The 23885-nt window shown below is 44.0% G+C and overlaps 1 protein-coding gene across 3 annotated transcripts in view; it reads right to left on the minus strand.

The window, feature by feature from the left end:
• The window catches only part of SLC44A2 (solute carrier family 44 member 2 (CTL2 blood group)), a 182285-nt gene that overhangs the window by 35878 nt on the left and 122522 nt on the right, over window positions 1-23885 (minus strand). For all 3 annotated transcript variants that reach the window (XM_082254834.1, XM_082254832.1, XM_082254833.1), the window contains exons 4-9: window positions 19474-19558; window positions 18378-18462; window positions 8007-8123; window positions 4184-4244; window positions 2386-2512; window positions 857-940 (exon numbers count right to left, since the gene is read on the minus strand). In XM_082254834.1, coding sequence (XP_082110960.1) covers window positions 857-940; window positions 2386-2512; window positions 4184-4244; window positions 8007-8123; window positions 18378-18462; window positions 19474-19558 — 559 coding nt within the window. The remainder of the gene's footprint in view (window positions 1-856; window positions 941-2385; window positions 2513-4183; window positions 4245-8006; window positions 8124-18377; window positions 18463-19473; window positions 19559-23885) is intronic.

A 23885-nucleotide genomic window follows, 5' to 3' on the forward strand; every position in this document is an offset into this window, starting at 1 on the left:
AGCCATATTGCACATACAGTATAGTGACATTGACTTAGGTGTACTATACCAGGATTACCGCAAGTCTGAATCTTGATTTTGGTGTACTATTCCATAATTAAAGCGGCTGTAAAGTCAAAGAAAGATTACTGCCAGCTCCACTGTTCTACTAAGCGAATACTATTCGGTGTACAGGTTTGTATAAAATTACACCTTGAAATACCTTCCTTCAGATCTTTTCTGGTCGATCACGTGAACTTTGGCCGCTCTTCTCCCCTGATTTAAGGGCTACAGAGGGGCTAAGATCCCCTTCTGACATCAGCCGGAAAGTAAAGTGACCACTGCGCTGTCTGCTTAGCCCCTACCGCTGTAGCCCTTTGATCATGGGAGGAGAGCGACCAGGTCACGTGACCGACCAGAAAAGATCTAAAAGAAGGCATTTAGAGGCATAATTTTCACTGCGTAGTATAGCTTAGTAGAACAGAGGGGCTGGCAGTAAAAGGTCTTTGAATTTACTGCCAGCTACTGATAGCGGCAGGAGGGGAGGGGAAGAGATGGCTCACAGCCTCATACACAGAAGCGGACAGGCAGGGAGGAAGGAGAGAGAGGAGAGCAGCGGGATGACGGAGGCATATAAGCCGACCACGGTATTATGGTTTATCAGCCATGATTACTGTGGTCAGTACAATAAGAGGGACACAGGAACAGGCAGGATCAACCAGATCTTCTACAACATAAAAAGGGACAAGCACTGTGCAGTTTAACCTGCTATAAGGAGACTTTTTTTTTTTAGGTTACAACCTTTTCAGTTTGTATCTTGATTTAGGTGTACTATTCCATAATTAGGTAAATATCTTAAGAGTAAAAGTGCTCTTACATGATTATCCAGTACCAGGACACAGTGTAATCCTCAAAGATCTTCATAGCCACCTGCCGGGCCTCCAGCACCACGTTGGCCTTCCTATACAGAACAGATCAATTATGAACACACAATGTAATATAGGTAGAGATCAGGGTTGTATTGAGCCAGCATACTAGACACACCTGAATAATAAATTCCTTTTATACAATCTCCATCCATATTGTCATGCAGTTATATTTAGTATAAAATAACGTTAGAATGCTGCTGCTTTATATTTGCAGCTACTTTTTAACTGAATAAAGTGAAATATTGTAACATTTACTGAACTATAGTGTGTCTAACATTTCTCAACATTTCCGTCAGCTCTGCCCTTTAAAGATCTTGTGTCGAATTAAGCCACAATGTTCAGAAATGCAGCTCAAAAATCAGGAAATCAATTACCACAATTTGTACATTTTGAGGTTTGGTGCCACCCCATCTGCTGCAACTTCTCATGTCCTGAGCCACCAACATATTTTAAAATTACAACTCCAGACATTTTTTTTTTGGAGACCAGAGCAAATTTTGGGGAGTTTCTATCTGGATTTATGGGCAGAGACAATAAAAATCTGAAATGAAATCAGTTTTTGTTTGGATTTGGCAGACAAAAAAAAAAAATCTGAGATACGTTGGGAGGTGTACTGACAATACTTAAGGCCCGTACACACGATAAGAAAATCAGTAGGGAAAATTTGTCCAACGACCGATCTGCCGATTTTCGGATTGTTAGTATGGTGCTTTCGACAGCCAACTCCGACTTTTCGGCTGACAAAATCCTGATGTGCAGGCTATAAAATTTTTATCGTCCCTAATACAACGTCCGTTTTTCGTCTCATTAGTACAGATTTCGACAGAAAAAAAATCTTAACAGCAAGACTAGGCATGCTCAGAGACGAAAGAACACATACAAAGCAATCCAACACATGACATCACTTCTGAAGTAGAATTCTGTCGTACGGGAAAATTCGTATGAAAATAACCTCTTCACTTTCCACATCAGACTAGCATGCCACAAAAAACGGACGACAGATCATTCGATAATCTGATCGTGTGTACGGGCCTTTAGCCCATCGACTTGTCACTTGCCATTGTCCCTCTCTGCTAATGAACATCTGTCTGCCATAGACGAAACTTGCTTTGAGCAATGACAGTGCAGAGCGAGGCCTAACAAAGATTAATAAATCTGCAGCACTGCACTGACCCCGAAAATCTTCAAGAACACAGGACACGTATTCTTTGAGCATATAACTTATTCATAGCGAAGTCATACTCAAGCAGGAAGGGAGAAACTGCAGTGTTCTTGGGGACTAAAGGAATCATTTTGTTATGAAAAAATGACTTATGAAAGAATTTAAATAAAATCTCTGGAGATATTACATGATCATCAAGTTTTGCACATGCAGAAAGCATTGTGAGGATAAGAAAGACGAGTGCCAGGACAGAACTGCTGCCTGGGTAGGTTGACTGAGAATCGTCCACTTCGAGCTGGTGGTCTCTGTACTCACTTGGCTCCTTCCACCAGGTCAGACACATTGCGCTGTTTTTGGCCTGTTCCATCATCAAATGTGGTTTCGTTGCCAACAGTAACCACTCCTTTCTTAATATTAATAGCTGGGAAGCATCTTCTGGTGACTGCAGAACCAAAACATAATACATTATACTTAGTGCATGCTACATTAGCTTTATAAACTTCAGTCTGGGAACATACAAACATAAATGAAAGTTAAAAAAAAAAAAAATAAAGAAAAAAAAAAAAAAAAAAGTGTCCTTATCAGGAGGGAGCTACGCGACATGGACGCTGTCCATTCCACCCACTAGTTCACCACCCGGGAGGAACTATGCGACATGGAGTCTGTCCCTCCCACAACAGGGTGACAGACAGGAGGAACTATGCGACATGGAGTCTGTCCCTCCCACAACAGGGTGACAGACAGGAGGAACTATGCGACATGGAGTCTGTCCCTCCAACAACAGGATGAGACAGGAAGAACTATGTGACATGGAGTCTGTCCCTCCAACAACAGGATGAGACAGGAAGAACTATGTGACATGGAGTCTGTCCCTCCAACAACAGGAAGGACTATGCGACATGGAGTCTATCCCTCCAACAACAGGGTGAGAGACAGGAAGAACTATGTGACATGGAGTCTGTCCCTCCAACAACAGGGTGAGAGACAAGAAGAACTATGTGACATGGAGTCTGTCCCTCCAACAACAGGGTGAGAGACAGGAAGAACTATGTGACATGGAGTCTGTCCCTCCAACTACAGGATGACACCACAAAGGAGGAGCTATGTGACATGGAGTCTGTCCCTCCAACCACAGGATGATACAGACAGGTGGAGCTATGCGACATTGTGTCATCCTGTAGTTGGAAGGACAAACTTCATGGCACATAGCTCCTCTTGTCGGTGTCATCCTGTGGTTGAAGGGACAGACTCAGACAGGAGGAGCTATGTGACAGAGTCTGTCCCTCCAACCACAGGATGATATAGACAGTAGGGAGCTATGTGACATTATGTCATCCTGTGGTTGGAAGGACAAACTTCATGGCACATAGCTCCTCCTGTGGTTGGAGGGACAGACACATACAGGAGGAGCCATGTGATTTTGAGTCTGTCCCTCCAACCACAGGCTGACACCACCCAGGAGGAGCTATGTGACAGAGTCTGTCCCTCCAACCAGAGGAGGACACAGTATTGGAATTAAGAGTCATCCCTCCCATCCACTATCAAAAATATACAAATAACCATCACTTTATAGTAATAAAAATAAAGTGATTATCAATGGGCTGCGATGCTACGGGTTACTGTACTTTCGATGTTTCTCTTATGAAGTGGACAATCAGGACAAAAAATAAATAAAAATTCAATAAATCTCTGCAATATATGCACATTTTCCCATGTTATCTCTTTAAAAATGCTGTACAGATACCCACTGATCTGCCAGAAGTCCAATGTGCACTTAGCTTACTGCACTGATACTCCAGGCTATGTTGTAAGATATGCGGGTTTTCTCTTCTGCTGGACCAACTCCCTCTATATTGCAGAGGTGAAAAAATAAGTAGTGCTCTGTAGTCCAGCCTAGAATAGAAAAAGGACCGACAGCCCTGCCTGGGCTTTTATTACAGCAAAAACACATTTTGTCAGCCAAATTGGAAAATAAAAGCTCCCTGGATTTCTGGCAGGATACACAGTTACTTTTCTGCAGGGGTAACACGCTGTGAAATTTTCATGTACAGTACTGCATAGGTTCTTCTTTTCTGTTCGTTGTCACCCTTTACAGCTTGTGACTAGTACTCACATGGTTTGCTTGGAGTAATCATGGCTGGACAATCTCGATCTCTCAGCACCTCCACTGGGCTCTGAAATATACAAATGCAGAAAAGAAATGCGTTATCTTTTCCGCAACACAAAATCATACACAGCAAATTCTAGCAGGGGAAAAAAAAGCCTAAAGAAAAACATTTTGTATGGTTTGATAGGGTTATAGTGTGTGTTATAATCAAACAATATCATTTGATTGCATTATTGTACAGTCATTATTGCATCATGTTACAATGTGTTAAACAGGAACTGTGTTAATGCAGACCATTCATTTTGAATCAGCTTGCAGCACACATTATGAGCCGAATATTGGCGCCTTTCCATTCAAAATGACTGCCAGTGAAACCGCCTTGTTGCAATGCACCAGAGTGAAGGAAGCTTGGCGTATGGAATGGTTAGCAGATTGAGAATTTTAGAGACTGCCGATAGGCAACGTTTAGGTTTTGTCATCACTAACTACTGAAAAAAAATGCTCAAAAATATAACAGTGCTCCATATTTTGCATGAAAAGAGAATAGAATGATTATATCATCTGTGCCCAGAAAAACTGGAAATCTTGTTTTCTTAGGGAGTGCAGGGGCAGATGTGGCTTTTAGGGCCACTTAATGAAATTTACTTAGCAAGGGGACATAACATGTAAAGAGGTTTCATGATCCTTGTTCTGTTGTTGCATTGTTTTGGTTCCATGTCAAAAAGCAACATAACGTAAAAGCAATCAAACCACCAAAACGCTCATAGTAACACGCACAAAAGACTGGTCATCCGAGATCCTTAACCACCTTTAAGCAAAGTTCACATGTAGGCATTTTTGGGGTGTTTTTCTGCTCTAGATTAGCTCAAAAAACGCCCAACAAGACAAATCCTATTCATTTCAATGGCCCCTGTTCAAATCTGAGCGTTTTGACGTTTTAAGCAAAAACGCCCAACGCTCAAAAAAGTACATGAGCTTCTTTTTGTGCAGATTATAGGCGTTTTTATTCTTTTCCATTGCTCACTAGTCAACCTAAAAACGCCTGTAAATAGCAACGCCAAGATGTGAACGTAGCCTAAAGCTGAACTCCAGGAAACCCAAGTCTTCCCTTATAATGGGGCTTTGCCCCACTGCAAGGGTAAATGACCCATTTAGGTAAAGGAGACTTGGTAAAGCAGCTTTACTTTCCTGATCCTCTGCACTGCTAAACCAGTCCCTGCAGCTTCTTCTCCCAATGGAGGAACCATAGCCCTGCACTAGATACAAGGAGGCTGAGAAACAGTCCCACCACCAGAGCATGGGGGGGTGGGGGGGGTATGTGGGGAGTACCCTCTGTAAGGGCAGCAGAGGATAGGGTAAGTAAAAAGCTTTTCTAGCCCCTAGATCTAAACAGCCAGCTCACTCTTGCAGTGCAGGGGCCACTCCACTACAAGGTAGGATTTTTAGGTTTACTCTGAGCTGAATATATATATATATATATATATATATATATATATATATATATATATATATATATATATATATATATATATATATATATATATATATAAAAATCCGCTGAGTGTCAGAATCGTGAGACAAACTTACCTTATTCCACACTCCCAGTAGGTTCCCTCTATCTCAGCCATAGCTGCGGTTGCACACCCCTTTGCATACTATAGAGGGTGGATAACCCTGCATTTATAGGATGACGCAGTGGGGCCTTCACTGGACCAAAGCTTCAGGGAGAAAGAGGACAGCACTGCAGCATGCTGGAACGGGGATTGGGGGGTAAGTAATGCTTCCTAATTCTTGGTCTCCAGACAGAATGAGCATTTAACTCTTGCAGTAAGGGGGCCCTACTGCAAAAGGTTTCTTGTTTAGGCTGCATTCACACTTGAGCGTAGCGTTTTCGCATGTTTTTTACCGTGATTTTCAGGCGTTTTTGGAGGCAGGCATTGACATCTATCAAAAAAGCCCAAAAAGAAGCTCATGTACTTTTTTCAGCTACAGGTGTTTTGCTTCAGGCGTTAAAACGCTCAGATGTGAACAGGGGCCATTTAAATGAATGGGGTTTTACTTGTTGGGCGTTTTGGAACGTTTTTTTTTTTTTTTGCGTTTTTTGGAGCTGAAAAACGCTCAAAAACGCCCAGGTGTGAATGGAGCCTAAAACCGCAGTTCAGCTTTATTTAAATAAACCAAACCCATCCAGTAAAAGAATAGGGTTCATTCTTACCTTGTCCTGTAGTACGTAGTGGCTGGTGGGACTAGCCAAAGCACCCAGCAGAGGACATGCTAGCTACAAAACTGAAAATGGCAGATAGTTGTGGTAGAGGCAGGGCTGGCCCTACAATGGGTCCTACTGGGTCCGTCGGACCCAGGCGGCACTTTGAGAGGGCAGCAAATTGATGCCCAAGATTTTTCAACCAGCAGTTGTGTGTCATCATTTTGCAGTCGCATTACAGGTGGCATTTCCCCATCCAATACTGCCGCCTGTAGTGCAAACTGATGAGTATGAGAAGGCAGAGTGTCTCCTCAGGATCCCACATGTGATCGAGGCGTGTGCAATGACGTCAGAAATCTGTGCACTCCATCTCATGCAGGGCAGGGCTGGATTTTCTAGGGCGGTGGCCACGGAAGACACAGAAGTGACAGGAGGACTGAAGACAGACAGTGGGTGTTTGGTGGACCGGTCTGGTATTGAGTTATGGAAGAAGATTAACTATATATCATATTTTATATTTATATAAAATACCGGATGTGGGGGTGTTTTGGTGGGTGTGTTTTTTTTTTTTTTGTTCAGGGTGTGGGGGCAGCATTTTATTCTTGGACCCAGGCAGCACAATGTCTTGGGCCAGCCCTGGGTAGAGTATACCACTTTAGGGAATACAGTGGTGTCTGCTGCTTTCACAGCAGGCCTGGGGTGAAGAGATGACTGATTAGGTCATCTCTCTGCTCTCTTCACCTACCAGCATGATCCTTGCCAGCACATTTTCATGATCCCCTGATGTCAGCACGGCCTGACGAAACGTGCGTCGGGCGCGTAAGACCGTAGACATCCGAGTTGGCGGAACGCAGGCGTGGAGCGGCGTTCTATTCACCAAACCAACCGATATTGTGATTGTAATTGAAGGCGGACTGTTTGTGCGATATGGAGTAAGTGCAATTTTATTAATAAATTGTTGATTATACTGGCATACTGCACTATGAGAGTCTTCTTTTTATTGCATTTGGATGTCCTTTAAATCGGAGCTCCATCAATACCTGGTCACACATCTTTATTGGCGAGAAGACAGTTATGTGGATGGCCTGGAGTTATTGTGGATACTAATGCTGATTGTGACCCCCTATAATCAAGGGGTCATATCCTTCTGGTAAGGATTATCTATTAAGAGCACTGGGTGAAGGTGTGGAGGTGAAGGTTTCACATCACTTCTATCAAGTCTATGCTTTTAAACATTGCTGCGATTAACCATTTAATCACCTTGATTTTTAAGCACTTAAAGGACTTTATACATTTATTTATTTATGCATATAAGCTGGTTTTGTGCTTTTACCTATTGTTGTGGCCTTTTTTAGCTACTAATGGTTTTTTAAGCACTGTTGGACTGTTTGTATATCAGCTTTTATCTATTTATTTATTTATGCACTTAAGCACTTTTTGTGAATATTATCGTTGAGCGCAATATTTACCCTCAATTTCACATTTTCATGCAGCATACCTGATTGGCTCCCAGTGCTACATCTCCCTCTCCTAGTAGGGCTGCGGAATAGGAAATTGCAAGAGGCAGATACCAAGTCAAGTTTTAGCACTTTTACAAAGTGGCTTTAGCTTTATAAATGGAGTTACCTTGGAGAAATTGCTGAAGCCATCCCTGCAGAACTTCTTGTAGTAGTCAAAGTTTTGCTGGGTTGTTGCCACGGAGAGGTACGTGAGAAAACGGTCCGGACATTGCTCCACACAGATCTGTCAAACGAACCAACAGCCAAGTTGTTTGGATACAAGTTGCTCAGGGTATAGGCCAACATATACGTACATGCATTTATTGAAACTTGATTGAACAGTGTTTAAAGTTGAACGCCAGGATTAAAAAATATTTTTTTTAGTTTTCAATAGTTTTTTTATTAAGTTTTTACAAAACAGTGAAACCGAAGAAAGGGGTAACATACAGAAAAGCACCACACAGCAGTGTGTGCCAGCATACAAAACATTGTCACATCGGCATCAAATAGTGCAATACATAAGGTCCTGTAACTGTATTGCATCAAAGGAGGCATGTTCTGGTCCATAAGACCAACTAAACCTGTTAGCGCATGGGCGAGCAGAGGCCCCACCCCCAACCCCAGACACCCCAACTGGGTTCAAACTGTGTCCGTGGTGGGGTGCAGCCTCCCTGCAGCCCCGATCACCCTACGTGCCCCACCCACCATAAGAACCAGTATGAAAACATTTCCAATAGATAAGGCCTGCTTAGTAACGAGGTAATAAACGGTTTGCCACCACTCAAGTGGCCAGTAAGGCACAGACCCATACTCCGGGTTCCAAAGCTAAACCCAACAGCCCAGAGCTTCTATCACCTCTCCTGTATCCAGACCCCCTAAAGAGAAAAAAGTAGAAGGGTAAGAAGGAAAAGGAAAAGAAAAAGAATAACGACATGAACAATAGTAGGTAAAGAAATAAAGAAGGAAAAAGAGCCGAAGAGGGAGAAAAAAAAAAAAAAAAACGTCCCCCCGTGCCGGACCCCCTCCCACCCCACCGCGGCTACGGAGCCTGTAAATACGTGATCCAGGGATTCCACACCCTTTCGAATTTATGTGGTTTGTCCAGACGGACGCTAGCCAACTTTTCATTAAGCATAATCCACGACATTTTATGTTTCACCTGTAAGATATAGTCCAGGCGTCTTCCAAGCATGCGTTATAATTAGTTTTGCCGCCAGGAGAATAAAAAAATATAAGGGAGCGTGTGTGTTTTGCTATCTCAACTGGCAAGTCTGAAAATAGCACTGTATTGGCGTCCCTACCGATTCTCTGACCCGTCGCCGAGTGTATCAAGTTGATCACTCTGATCCAGTAGTGCCGGACCTTCGGGCAGGTTCACTACGCGAAATACAGGTCCCCATTCTGCCCACAGTGACGAAAACACAGGGGGGGGGGGGGGGGGAGGGGGGAGTTCCTGGATACACTTTGGCTAGTCTCGTCGGCACCAGGTACCACCGAGACAGCACCTTATAGTTTGCTTCCACCAAAGTGCTGTTAAGTATACCCCTGTGCACCATGGTCGACCACCTATCCCACTCCTCCTCGTCGATGGATTCCCCCAAGTCAGTCTTCCATGCCAGCTGATAGGAAGGCTTGGTGGCCGGATTAGTGAATAGACCATATAATTCCGTGATTCCTCCCTGTGACCCAGACCTCCCCTAAAAAATATTTTTTAAAAATTACAAGAGGCATGTCTATTCTTACTTAAAGCGGTTGTAAACTGCTGCACTTTTTTTTTTTTTTAACTTACCTGCAAGGCAAAAAGGCATAATGTGCTAGTAAACATTGCATACTAGCACATTATGGTAAACTTAACTGAAAACGAAGCGTTTCAACGTCCATCTATACCCGGTCTTCCATCTGGGTTCGTGGCTCCGGCTCTGTGACTGGCTGGAGCCACGATGACGCCACCAGTCACAGCACACGGCTCTGAAGAAACGACACGGACGGCTTTTCCTTCAGAGTGCATGAGCCAGTGACATAACTGGCTGCTAGGTCAGTAAATATCTCCTAATCTGTGCAGTTTAGAAGATATTTACACTACCCATCGGTAAGCCTTAATATAGGCTTACCTATAGGTACAACTTAAAGATGGAAGTTTACTTCCTCTTTAAATCTTACACAGAAAGTAGAATCTTGCACAGATCTGTAAAAAAAAAATAATGTGAAATGTTGCCTCTACAGGAGCTCCTGTAATAAAGACCGGTCACTGCTGCTCACTCTCCTTGTGCAGAGTAACTGGTCTCATTTCCGCCCCCTTCTTTAGTTTTCTGTGGGCAGCCTGTAGTTGGTGGAGCCTGCTGGCCCCTCCCACAGCTCTGGATTAGGTTACGTACAGCACAGTGATCAGGTCACCACTACTTTCACAAGGTAATATCTAGGTTCCAAAACCCAACCACTGAAAAACTTCAAAAGACACTAATACATACATTAAAATTCTAAAATATAGAATAGATGTATTAAGATTATCTGGGAGGAGCCTTTGGTACTGCCTGATTTTTATTTAAACAACCAACAGATCACTGGACATCTCAACACTATACATCAAATAAAGCAAAATTGCCAACCACTTAAGACCTCAAAATGCACAGATTTATACATGCATGTTGTACAGTGGGTACGGAAAGTATTCAGACCCCCTTACATTTTTCACTCTTTTTTATATTGCAGCCATTTGCTAAAATCATTTAGGTTCATTCTTCTTCCTCATGAATGTACACATAGCACCCCATACTGACAGACAAACACAGAATTGTTGACATTGTTGCAGATTTATTAAAAAAGAAAAACTGAAATATCACATGGTCCTAAGTATTCAGACCCTTTGCTGTGACACTCATATTTAACTCAGGTGCTTTCCATTTCTTCTGATCATCCTTGAGATGGTTCTACACCTTCATTTGAGTCCAGCTGTGTTTGATTATACTGATTGGACTTGATTAGGAAAGCCACACACCTGTCTATACAAGACCTTCCAGATCACAATGCATGTCAGAGCAAATGAGAATCATGAGGTCAAAGGAACTGCCTGAAGAGCTCAGAGACAGAATTGTGGCAAGGCACAGATCTGGCCAAGGTTACAAAAAGATTTCTGCTGCACTTAAGGTTCCTAAGAGCACAGTGGCCTCCATAATCCTCAAATGGAAGACGTTTGGGACGACCAGAACCCTTCCTAGAGCTGGCCGTCCGGCCAAACTGAGCTATCGGGGGAGAAGAGCCTTGGTGAGAGAGGTAAAGAAGAACCCAAAGATCACTGTGGCTGAGCTCCAGAGATGCAGTCAGGAGATGGGAGAAAGTTGTAGAAAGTCAACCATCACTGCAGCCCTCCACCAGTCGGGGCTTTATGGCAGAGTGGCCCGACGGAAGCCTCTACTCAGTGTAAGACACATGAAAGCCCGCATGGAGTTTGCTAAAAAACACCCGAAGGACTCCAAGATGGTGAGAAATAAGATTCTCTGGTCTGATGAGACCAAAATAGAACTTTTTGGCCTTAATTCTAAGCGGTATGTGTGGAGAAAACCAGGCACTGCTCATCACCTGTCCAATACAGTCCCAACAGTGAAGCATGGTGGTGGCAGCATCATGCTGTGGGGGTGTTTTTCAGCTGCAGGGACAGGACGACTGGTTGCAATCGAGGGAAAGATGAATGCGGCCAAGTACAGGGATATCCTGGACAAAAACCTTCTCCAGAGTGCTCTGGACCTCAGACTGGGCCGAAGGTTTACCTTCCAACAAGACAATGACCCTAAGCACACAGCTAAAATAACGAAGGAGTGGCTTCACAACAACTCCGTGACTGTTCTTGAATGGCCCAGCCAGAGCCCTGACTTAAACCCAATTGAGCATCTCTGGAGAGACCTAAAAATGGCTGTCCACCAACGTTTACCATCCAACCTGACAGAACTGGAGAGGATCTGCAAGGAGGAATGGCAGAGGATCCCCAAATCCAGGTGTGAAAGACTTGTTGCATCTTTCCCAAAAAGACTCCTGGCTGTATTAGATCAAAAGGGGGCTTCTACTAAATACTGAGCAAAGGGTCTGAATACTTAGGACCATGTGATATTTCAGTTTTTCTTTTTTAATAAATCTGCAACAATGTCAACAATTCTGTGTTTTTCTGTCAGTATGGGGTGCTATGTGTACATTCATGAGGAAGAAGAATGAACTTAAATGATTTTAGCAAATGGCTGCAATATAACAAAGAGTGAAAAATTTAAGGGGGTCTGAATACTTTCCGTACCCACTGCATATATAAAATCTTGGCCAAGGTAGGCTATAATAACTACAGGGTCTGCTTCCGTTAACATATATTAAACTAGGCTCAAAGTGAGAACGAAAGCTCCATACCTAAATAACTTGGTGTCTATTTTCATGAATAAATCCAAGGCATCCCTTTTCACTGTGCAACTATAGCTACTCAAGCAGAATTTGAAGCCGGTAGCAATAAAAAGTAAAAGGTAGCGCTATCCAAGTTTGCAAGTGGTATATCCTTTATGGCTATTGAGATTTTATGTAAAATTAATTATTTTTGTTCTTGGGAGGTCAGAATAGGTATTATCGGCAAATGCATGCAAGTAGTATGCTGAATCCGTACTTTGATATTTTGTTTATATTAAACGTAGTCCATTAGATTATTAAGCAATAGATATATTACATCTCTCTTTATACAAAAAGAAATAGGTATGGCTTCCCTTTTAAACAGCTCTCATCTGGCACATTTCATATTTATGAAAAGATTTGTTCTGGTACAACATTCACATAAAAAAAAAAAAAAAAAAACAACACACAACATTGATAGAATAAATAAATCTATATACAGTCCCTTGCGAAAGTATTCGGCCCCCCTTGAACTTTGACCTTTTGCACATTTCAGGCTTCAAACATAAAGATATAAAACTGTAATTTTTTGTGAAGAATCAACAACAAGTGGGACACAGTCATAAAGTGGAACGAAATTTATTGAATATTTCAAACTTTTTTAACAAATAAAAAAACTGAAAAATTGGGCGTGCAAAATTATTCAGCCCCCTTAAGTTAATACTTTTTAGCGCCACCTTTTGCTGCGATTACAGCTGTAAGTCGCTTGGGGTATGTCTCTATCAGTTTTGCACATCGAGAGACTGAAATTTTTGCCCATTCCTCCTTGCAAAACAGCTCGAGCTCAGTGAGGTTGGATGGAGAGAGTTTGTGAACAGCAGTTTTCAGTTCTTTCCACAGATTCTCGATTGGATTCAGGTCTGGACTTTGACTTGGCCATTCTAACACCTGGATATGTTTATTTGTGAACCATTCCATTGCAGATTTTGCTTTATGTTTTGGATCATTGTTTTATTGGAAGACAAATCTCCGTCCCAGTCTCAGGTCTTTTGCAGACTCCCATCAGGTTTTCTTCCAGAATGGTCCTGCATTTGGCTCCATCCATCTTCCCATCAATTTTAACCATCTTCCCTGTCCCTGCTGAAGAAAAGCAGGCCCAAACCATGATGCTGCCACCACCATGTTTGACAGTGGGGATGGTGTGTTCAGGGTGATGAGCTGTGTTGCTTTTACGCCAAACATAACGTTTTGCATTGTTGCCAAAAAGTTTGATTTTGGTTTCATCTGACCAGAGCACCTTCTTCCACGTGTTTGGTGTGTCTCCCAGGTGGCTTGTGGCAAACTTTAAACGACACTTTTTATGGATATCTTTAAGAAATGGCTTTCTTCTTGCCACTCTTCCATAAAGGCCAGATTTGTGCAGTATACGACTGATTGTTGTCCTATGGACAGAGTCTCCCACCTCAGCTGTAGATCTCTGCAGTTCATCCAGAGTGATCATGGGCCTCTTGGCTGCATCTCTGATCAGTCTTCTCCTTGTATGAGCTGAAAGTTTAGAGGGACGGCCAGGTCTTCGTAGATTTGCAGTGGTCTGATACTCCTTCCACTTCAATATTATCGCTTGCACAGTGCTCCTTGGGCTATTTAAAGCTTGGGAAATCTTTTTGTATCCAAATCCGGCTTTAAACTTCTCCACAACAGTATCTCGGACCTGCCTGGTGTGTTCCTTGTTCTTTATGATGCTCTCTGCGCTTTAAATGGACCTCTGAGACTATCACAGTGCAGGGGCATTTATACAGAGACGACTTGATTACACACAGGTGGATTCTATTTATCATCATTAGTCATTTAGGTCAACATTGGATCATTCAGAGATCCTCACTGAACTTCTGGAGAGAGTTAGCTGCACTGAAAGTAAAGGGGCTGAATAATTCTGCACGCCCAATTTTTCGTTTTTTTATTTGTTAAAGTTTGAAATATCCAATAAATTTCATTCCACTTCATGATTGTGTCCCACTTGTTGTTGATTCTTCACAAAAAATTAGGCTTCTTTCACACGGTCCGCCTCCGCAGGCGGATCCGTGTTGCTCAGCGGGGATCGATCCGCGATCCCCGCTGAGCCGGGCAGATGACAGCTCCATCTTCGCTTGCAGAGCGGAGAGGGAGGTGTCTCAGCACCCGCTGCCCTCTATGGGGGATCGGAGGAGAGCGGACCGCTTGTCCGCTCTCATCAGATCTGCTCCGCTCCGATTACTGAACGGATGGAAAAATAGGGTTTCCATCCGTCCAGATTTCAGCACAGGATCGGATGCGGATGGCAGCAGGTGTCAGCGGAGGTGACCTCCGCTGACACCTGCTGCCCCATAGAGCTGCATGGAGGATCCGATCAGATCCGCCTAAAAAACTGACAGGCGGATCTGATCGGACCGCCCGTGTGAAAGAGCCCTTACAGTTTTATAGCTTTATGTTTGAAGCCTAAATTGTGGCAAAAGGTCGCAAAGTTCAAGGGGGCCGAATACTTTCGCAAGGCAGTGTGTGTGTGTGTGTGTGTGTGTGTGTGTGTGTGTGTGTGTGTGTGTGTAGTGCAGGAACTACTTGAATTTGCAGAGATATGAACAGAACTCATTGGAAATCATGGAGTACCACTTGTCATGCGACTTTGCAGTCCCAAGTCGCACAAGTGTAAAAGGGGCCTAAAGTAGCCAAGAAAGATGAAATTGTTAAATTCAAAGTGCCAAAATACTGATCTTGCAGCAGCCCAAATGATCTTGGCAATTGAAAATCATTTCCGATGGTAGTGTAAAGGAAAGAAGCTGCAGTGAGAAGTGGTCTGTAATTAAGCAGTGGTCTTTCTTCAGGAATCCGACACACCCCACCTCCACTAAGTCAGAGTTAGGCCCCTTTCACACTTGTGCGACCTAAAAGTCATACGTTTTTGCCGTAATTTGCCGTAATTTTTTGCTGCGATTTTCACTGGACTTGAAGCAACGCCTGTGTAATCTTGAGGTCTCTGGACCTCAAAACGCATCAAAGTCAGGCCAAAGTAGTGCAAGGACTACTTTGAAGTCGTTGTGACTTGAAAAAGCACAGATATGAACGGTGCTCATCAGAAATCAGAGTACGATCTGTCATGCGACTTTGCAGTCCTAAGTCAATCAATCAAAAAGACAAGTCGCACAAGTGTAAAAAGGGGCCTTAGGGCTTTGCAGAATCAGAAGAGCAATAGAGTACAACTACAGGCAAATCCTTTTTCGTTTTAGTTAAGAGTGGAGAGGGATTGGAATGCCTGTCAGATTTATTGCTGTGTCTCCTCCATTAGGGAGATTCATTCTCTCCATTTGTCCCATTTACCATGATCATTGAACGTGAACGTAAAAGAAAACCCCAAATTTTGGTTTGTCCTCAGAAAAGTAATGGAGAGGAAATCTTCCAATGGAGACACTAGTTCTGGTGATCTAGGGGTCCCCAAGGAATTTCATTATTTTGTAGAGATTTCCTTTCACTTCCTGTTGGCTATGGGACAGGAAGTGAAGGGAAATCTCTACAATGGGACGGAGGATGAAAAAAAAAATATATATATATATATATTATATATATATATATATATATATATATATATATATATATACACACACACACACACACACACACACACACACACACACACACACATATATACATTCCCAGAAGGCAGAGGGGGTGGGAGAAGAAGGGGCCGATGCAAATACCAAGATGACGTACCTCGTGGCAAGGTAGGACGGAAGTCCTCCCTGCAGAACCAAAAAAATAAATAAGAAAGGAAAAAAATAAAGGATATCCAAAAATGAGGGGCGGGGGAGAATGGCATGCTCAATTGATTAATACCAGGTTACAATTTAGCCTCAACTCGGTAGGTGCCTATATACATGTTGAGCTTGCATGCATTGCCCTTCCATGCAAGACCGGTGCTAGACTATTTTGTGCCCTAGGCAAACAAAGCCAGCTACTTGCACCCCCCCCCCTTTAATATAAATAAGGGCATCTTTAATAATATAGCTGCAACAACTATTCAATAAAAATCGATTAGGAGAATCATTGTCAACGCAATTCACATTTCTATCGGCTCCTACGGCTGAATGACGGAGTAAAATTGCTAGCAATGGCACTCTCAGCCTACAAGTACACATGGGGACCAGTTTGATCCCCAATATTACATTATCAATATCAGCAGTAATTTAATATATACAAAAACAGCAATATATATATATATATATATATATATATATATATATATAAATAAACATACATACATACATACACACACACACACTTTTTTATTATTACGATTATAATTATATTAAAATACTGCGGCTGCTTTTGTATGTATATTATATATATATATATATTTTATATTACTAGTCTGCTGTTGATATAATATTGGGGATCACACTGGTCCCCGATCCATCTCTTCTCTCCTCTTTCGTGCTTACCTTCTTCTCTTCTCAGCTGCACGTACGAAAGGACAGGGATGGACTCACTGTAGCCCGCTCTGTTGTGTGGGTGGGACTGGAAGGAGGAAACGCAAGAGGCGCCCCGCACCTTATTGGCTGGAGGGGCTGCCTGGCAGGCACCTCTCCTGGACTCCTGGCAGCCTCTGGCTATTCACGATATGGATTGGTGGAGCGGGTCCCGGCGAACACTCAGCAGCACACTATCTATAACAGCCTTTTTCAACCAGGGTGCCCAGGCACCCTGGAGTGCCTTGAGGTTTCTTCAGGGGTGCCTTGGCAAAATGACTAAAAATTGCCCCACAATTGTATACAAGCTGTTATGTGGATAAAGCTGCCTTTTATTTACACAAAGCCACAGGGTTTTCATTGGGCACCATTACAACCTTCTTGAGGGCACCTTAGCTGAGTGATGGAGAAAAATTGAGGGGTAAGAGAAATATTGGAATACTAGTCAGTACCAGTTTGAAAAAGTGTATTTGCTTTGGAAGAATAAATCACCTCTAACGTTGGGTGTCCTACGTGTGTGAATAGTGCTGTTATGCAAAACTATTAGAATAGTTTTTACATTTTAGAATGGTGTGCCTCAAGACTGTCTATAATTTTTAAAGGGTGCCTCAAGTCTATTCATCATTTTTAAATGGTGCCTCGAGACCGTCCATAGTTTTTAAAGGGTGCCTCGAGACTGTCCATAGTTTTTTTAAGGGTGCCTTGGCTGAAGAAAGGTTGAGAAACCCTGATCTATAATGATGTCCATCCAGGCTGGATGATCCAGCAGAGTCTCAGGAGGCTGTGCCGGCTGCACCCTCCCTAGGCGGCAGCGAGCCCTAGGCAGCCGACTAGTTTGCCTAGTGGGAGCACCGGCCCTGCTTCCATGTGCTCCTTGCTGTGCAAGCCAGTTAGAGGTGGGGGCAGGGGCCATTTATTAGTTACGGATGTAATATTGGTAAAAGGGACACACTGGACACCTTGGCTGTCATTGTGCTCTGTGCTGGGTGTCCAGTGTGCCCCTGTGCTTTGCAGGGGTGGGCTACCTCCGGCTCCCCTGCCCCTTATCTATCCATTAGAATGCAAATGCTTCCACTGAGAATATTTTTTGCACTTGAAAATTTTGCACTTACATTTTTTTATACTTGAATTTGTTACAAAGGACACTTTATCACTTTTGTGCATTTTAAAATCTATACTAGAGATTTATTTTCATACAATTTCATATTCATTTTGTATGCACCTATAGCGCTGCAATATATTTTTTTATGCAGTATAAAATAGCCAACAGTTGAGATTTCTCAGGACACGGGGTGGATGGAGAAATTTAGATTTATCTTGTTCAGCCTGCAGGCTGGAGAAATAAAAAAAAATAAAAAATAAAAGTTTATTTTTTAACTAAAATAAGTGTATGAAGAGCATTAGCTTTGCGGTTTCACTTGCTCTGACTGCAGCTATCCTCTGAATATCCTGTTTTTATATAAAGCAGGAAAAGAGACAGGTTTTGATCAGATGTAACCAGCATGTTTATGTTCTAGCTGAATGGATTTAGAAAAACGTCAGACAAGGAGACCACATGCCAAGTCATTTATCAGATCACATTAACCAGAACCACTCGTGACGCTGCAGGCTCTACCTTACATCCAGCCACCACACACACGACTTACCTGCGGCGTTGGACACTGGAACTCCAGGAGCACAAGGGGGCTGGCGCACTTCATGATGTTGAAGTAAAACAAGAATGGCTTTTTTCTGTAGGTGGATTAAAAGAATAGATCTACGGTTTACAAGTTTGGATTGGACAAAATTGTACAAAAAAAAAAAAAAGCAGTTTTTTTTTTTTGCAATAATTCTGACTTATGTGCCCTCTTTTGTCTGCAGGAAAATAGCTTACTTGTCAGCTGGAATTTTGTCTGCTTCCTGAAATAGTACAGAAGCTGTCCCAGGAGTCTTTTTTTTTTTGTAATAATTAAATGTACACAGGCGTTCTGAGTAATCACGGTCATTTGTCCATTTATGATTGTCGGCTCCACCTAGCAACTATAATGTGGTATTCTCCTGACATATCTCAATCAGGAAAATACCACATCAAGGCCACTAGATGGACCCGACGAGCATAGGAAGTAAACATTAGACACATTACTGTATTGTTATTTGTAAAAGCTGTGCAAAGGCTTGAAGACATTCGCACTGCAATTCTTTGGAAGTAGACCCCTTATTGTGTAAACCAAAATCACACTTCTACTACCCTCCTTCCACCCCCTACTGCTACACAGATTGTGCACACCTCCAAAGTTACTGAACACAATAGGCATGATAAACTACTGTAACTGAGTGAAATTGTGACAGAAAAATAAATGTGCTAAACGGGTACAAGAAAATGGTATTAAGCGATCATGTCGCAGTGACTCCAGTTTATTCGGAGCACCACCCAGGGCTGTGGTTATAAATAACGGGGGGGGGGGGGGGGGGGGTGAGCCAGAGCCACCACCTCCCCTCCAAAGCATACCAGGCCATATGCCCTCAACATAGAAGGGGTCCACAGCACTGGACAGGTTATCGGACACACCTGGACGTGCAGAATAGCAGCAGCACTTCCAGCCTGCCAAAATGAGAACATTCCCCTTTCTATAACAGGGGCTGCTGGTTTAGCTTTTTGCACTTAGCAACAGGGTCCACCTAAAAGCGAGCATAGCAGGAAAGTTCTAATATATGCTCAATACACACACAAAGATTTCCCCATGTAATGGATTGACAACTTACTCATTAGGGGTGCCAGCTTGACCGCAAAACTGTCCCTTGCTGTCAGTGGGGTATATAACCTTCCTCGGGTCTCCATAGGTCCATGCTGCAAAATTAGAAATCACAATAAAAAACTGACCATTGTTATGGAAACTTAGAAATTCAGGGTATTAAATGTATATTAAAGTAGAACTATGGTACTATTAATAATAAACCTATGTTGCATCATTAATTATACATGCATCTGCACTTAGTTTCTTAGCCCCCCTGCAAAATTCTACAACAATCTGTTGATCCCGCCAGTAAAGTTCAACTAATGCAGCTTCCTAGGATGGGACGGCAACAATGCTGTTGCAACTTTCAAAGGCATGCTGTGAATGAGAACTTTTACAGTTTCTTGTAACGTCAGCTGAATTGCCAAAGCATCAAATAGCTGGTGTCATAACTGATCACATGTGCAGCACCATGACAACTGCAGATCACACAGAGGCCAAGATGGCAGCTTCCATGGCTGTAAAAGGATAAGAGGGTTTAGTTCCACTTTAAAGTAGTATTAAAATATAAATGGATTTTTGTAAAATCTTACCGTAAAATCCTTTTCTCTTAAGCTCATTGACAGACGCAGTTCTCTTGATTAATATCAACTTGGGTTATACTGCCCTCTACAGGAGTAGGACACTAGGCAGAAGGAAAACGTTCTGGCCACACCTTAGGGGCAGTCCCAGAGGGTATATCCTCTCTCTCTCTGTTACAGGAAGTCAGTTATGTCACAAAGCAGTGTTAGAGAATTTAACCCAACCCAACTCAAAAGTAGAGGGGCGGGTACTGAGTCTGTCAATGAGCTTAAGAGAAGGATTTTACGGTAAGATTTTACAAAAATCAATTTTTCTCTGTCGCTCATTGACTGACGCAGTCCTCTTGATTAATATCAACTTGGGACGTCCCAAAGCAGTGCCACAAATGAGGGGTGGGATAACAGAAATCAAAAACCAATCTAGAAGGCCCAACTGGTGAAGTCTTAAAGGCTCATCAGTCAAAAGGATGAGACTCCCAACAGGAAAACCCTCGAGGTAGACCAACGGTCTCCTCAAATTGCGGCCTGCAGAACCTTGCGGCCAAAAGAGGCATCCGCCGATGCCATCACATCAACTTTATAAAATCTTGTAAAGGTATGAACCGACGACCAGGTAGCCGCCTTGCAAACCTGGACCACTGACGCCTGATGGCGGAAGGCCCAGGAAGCACTAAGTGCCAGAGTATAGTGCGCCTTAACAGGGAACGGAGGATTCCGACCCTTAATAGAATAAGCCTGTACCACTGTCTGTCTGATCCATTTGGAGATAGTCGCGGCAGATGCAGGCAACCCCTTTTTGGGGCCATCCGCGATCACAAAAAGTGAATCCGTTTTACGAAACGAGTCCGTAGTTTTCAGGTATACCCTGATTGCCCGAGCCACATCCAAGGAATGTAACGCAAACTCCCGAGGATGACTGGGCTTAGGACACAGGGAAGGTAATACAATATCATCATTCAGATGAAACTCTGAAACCACTTTAGGAAGGAAGCATGGATTCGGACGAAGAACCACCTTATCCCTATGAACCACCAGATATGGGGAACGACAAGATAATGCGGCCAGTTCTGACACCCTGCGTGCAGAAGTGATAGCCACCAAGAAGGCCACCTTCTGGGATAACGTAAGCAAGGGAATCTCCCTAATATCTTCAAAGGGAGGTTTCTGCAGAACCGACAACACTAAATTAAGATCCCAGGGCGGTAAGGGTGCGCGCACTGGCGGAGCCAGGTGTCGCACCCCCTGGATGAAATTCCGCACCAAGGAATTAGTAGCCAAAGGTTTCTGAAAGAAGATTGCTAACGCTGAAACCTGACCCTTGATAGTGCTCAAGGACAGTTTCTGCTCAACCCCCTGTTGCAGAAAGGCCAAGATTCGGGTCACCGAATAAGAACGTGGAGGAAATCCAAGGGGTTCACACCACGCAATATAAGACTTCCATGTGCGATGATAGACCATTCTGGAAGTCGCTTTCCTTGCTTTAATTAGAGTAGGAATAACTGAAGTTGACAATCCCTTGTCCTTTAGCACCTGGGTCTCAATGGCCAGGCCGTTAAAGCCAGCGATTGTAAAGCAAGATGGAAGATCGGTCCCTGAGACAGCAGATCCTCCCTGAGATGAAGACTCCAAGGAGCTTCCGCGACCAGCCTCACCAGGTCGGCGTACCAGGCTCGACGAGGTCAGTCCGGAGTTACAAGGATAACTGGAATTCCCTCCACCTCTACCCTGCGAAGACGTTTCGGCAGTAACTTGAGAGGATGGAAGGCATACAGTAGCTGATACTGCCCCCACGGGGCGATCAGCGCGTCTGCTGCGTCCACTAGAGGATCGCGGGCGCGAGCTACAAACCTCCGCACCTTCCTGTTGAGCCGAGATGCCAACAGATCCACCCAATGAAGGCACAGCTGGTGAAATACCTCTGGATAAAGAGACTATTCCCCTTGATCCAGAATCTGACGGCTGAGATAATCTGCCTGCCAATTTTCCACCCCCGGAATGAAAACCGCGGAGAGAGCTGGAACAAACTGTTCCGCCCAATGAAGAATGCTGGCCACTTCTATGGCCGCCAGGGCACTCTTGGTGCCCCTTGGTGATTGACATAAGCCACGACCGTGGCATTGTCCGATTGGATCCGAACCGGGCTGCCCTGGAGCTGCTCGGTCCAGTAAATCAGACAAAGTCTGATCGTTCTCAGTTCCAACACATTTATCGGTAACCTGGAGTTTATCAGAAGAAATGACTTCCCCTGGCTGAGCATCGGAGACCGAAGCCACCAGACCAGAGACTCCCTGGTCCGCTCGCTTAACCGGATCCGATTGTCCAGGGAATCGGGATTCCGATTCCATTTGAGAAGAAACTCCTCTTAGAGAGTTCGGGTATGAGACTGGGCGAACGGTACTGACTCTAAGGAGGCCACCATCAGTCCCAGCCAGTTGACGGACAGCAACATCCGAATCGTTGACTGAATCTTCTGGAGTTTCTCCGCAAGGAGAAACACTCTTGCCAAGGATGTATCCAAAATTAGGCCCAGATGGTTCAGTCTCCTGGTGGGAACCAGGGATGATCTTTGGGAAAAGCGAAGAAAACGCTGATGTCCTGCGAAGATGGGGATATGAAGATAGGCATCCTATACCAGGAAATCCCCCTGATGCAGGGAGGCCACCACTGTTCGGATGGACTCCATCTCTCCCAAGTCCAGAATTGGACGCACCTTGCCCTCTTTCCTGGGCATTGTGAACAGGTTCGAATAGAACCCCTGAAAATGTCCAAGGAATGGGAACTACCACTCCTTGTTGCATCAAGTCCATTACTGCCCCCCGCAAAGCTTTTAAGCGATCCGGGGATAATCGAATATTGGAAAATCGCACCGGTGGAAGTGATCGAAACTCGATCTTGTATCCCGACCGTGTGACCTCGCGAACCCCTTTGTCCGGGATTCTGGAAAGCCATGGATCCGGAAACCGGTGAAGACGTCCCCCCACCCCAGAGATGGGTGGGGGCGCACCTTCAGGCTGTATTGGACTTATCTTCAGGCTTGGCTGAGCCGGACTTTTGTTTACCCGACCAGCGCCCTTTGAAACCCCCTGAAGGGGCTTTGGAGGGCTTCGCCTTATCACCCACCCCAGCGGAACGAAAACTTTTTATGAGCAGAAAAGGAAGGTCCTCGTCTGTTACGAGGTCCTTTACCCTTAGCAGTCTGTGGCAAGAAAGTGCTCTTGCCCCCAGTGAGATCCTTTATAATCTCACCCAAACAGACGATCCCCTTGAAAACGGGAGATCCCATTCTGTCAATGTTTGTGAAACTAAACCAATGGCAACCACTGGCCTAAAGGTTGACCCTATCAGGGAAAAAATGGAGCGGGATTCCGCTTCCACTTTTCGATCCACCGGATCCCTAAAAGGAACGGAGCGTCCTCCAACGGGATAACAGTGGCTTTATTTAGTCTGGAAATCGGTGAGTCCACCACTGGTGGTACCGTCCATTTTTTAAGGAGGGATTCCTCAAACGGATAGCGCCTAGCAATGCGTTTGGAAATAGCAGGGGTTCGTTTCGGACGACCCCATTTGGGCAAGGGAAAAACCTTTGCTATTTTGGTAGCTTGCTAGTACCAAAAGGAATTTCAGTCTCAGCTACCTCTGCCGGAGTAACCTCAAGACTTAAGGTTTCCCGGACAGACACAACTAGTGCATCCACCAACGCTTCTTCTTGTGCTATGGAGGAGGCAGAAACGTCCTCCTCACTGTCTGAGGAGACCGTACCTGAGACAGCAGCCCCAGAGGAGGGACCTGCAGCTGCAGTGACCAGCTCAGAATCCGTATCTGAAGTATCAGATGAAATAGGGGTAGGCGGGGGGGTCGC

The sequence above is a fragment of the Pelophylax lessonae genome (assembly GCF_965119305.1).
Source record: "Pelophylax lessonae genome assembly, chromosome: 4".
In the NCBI taxonomy this organism is placed as follows: domain Eukaryota; kingdom Metazoa; phylum Chordata; class Amphibia; order Anura; family Ranidae; genus Pelophylax; species Pelophylax lessonae.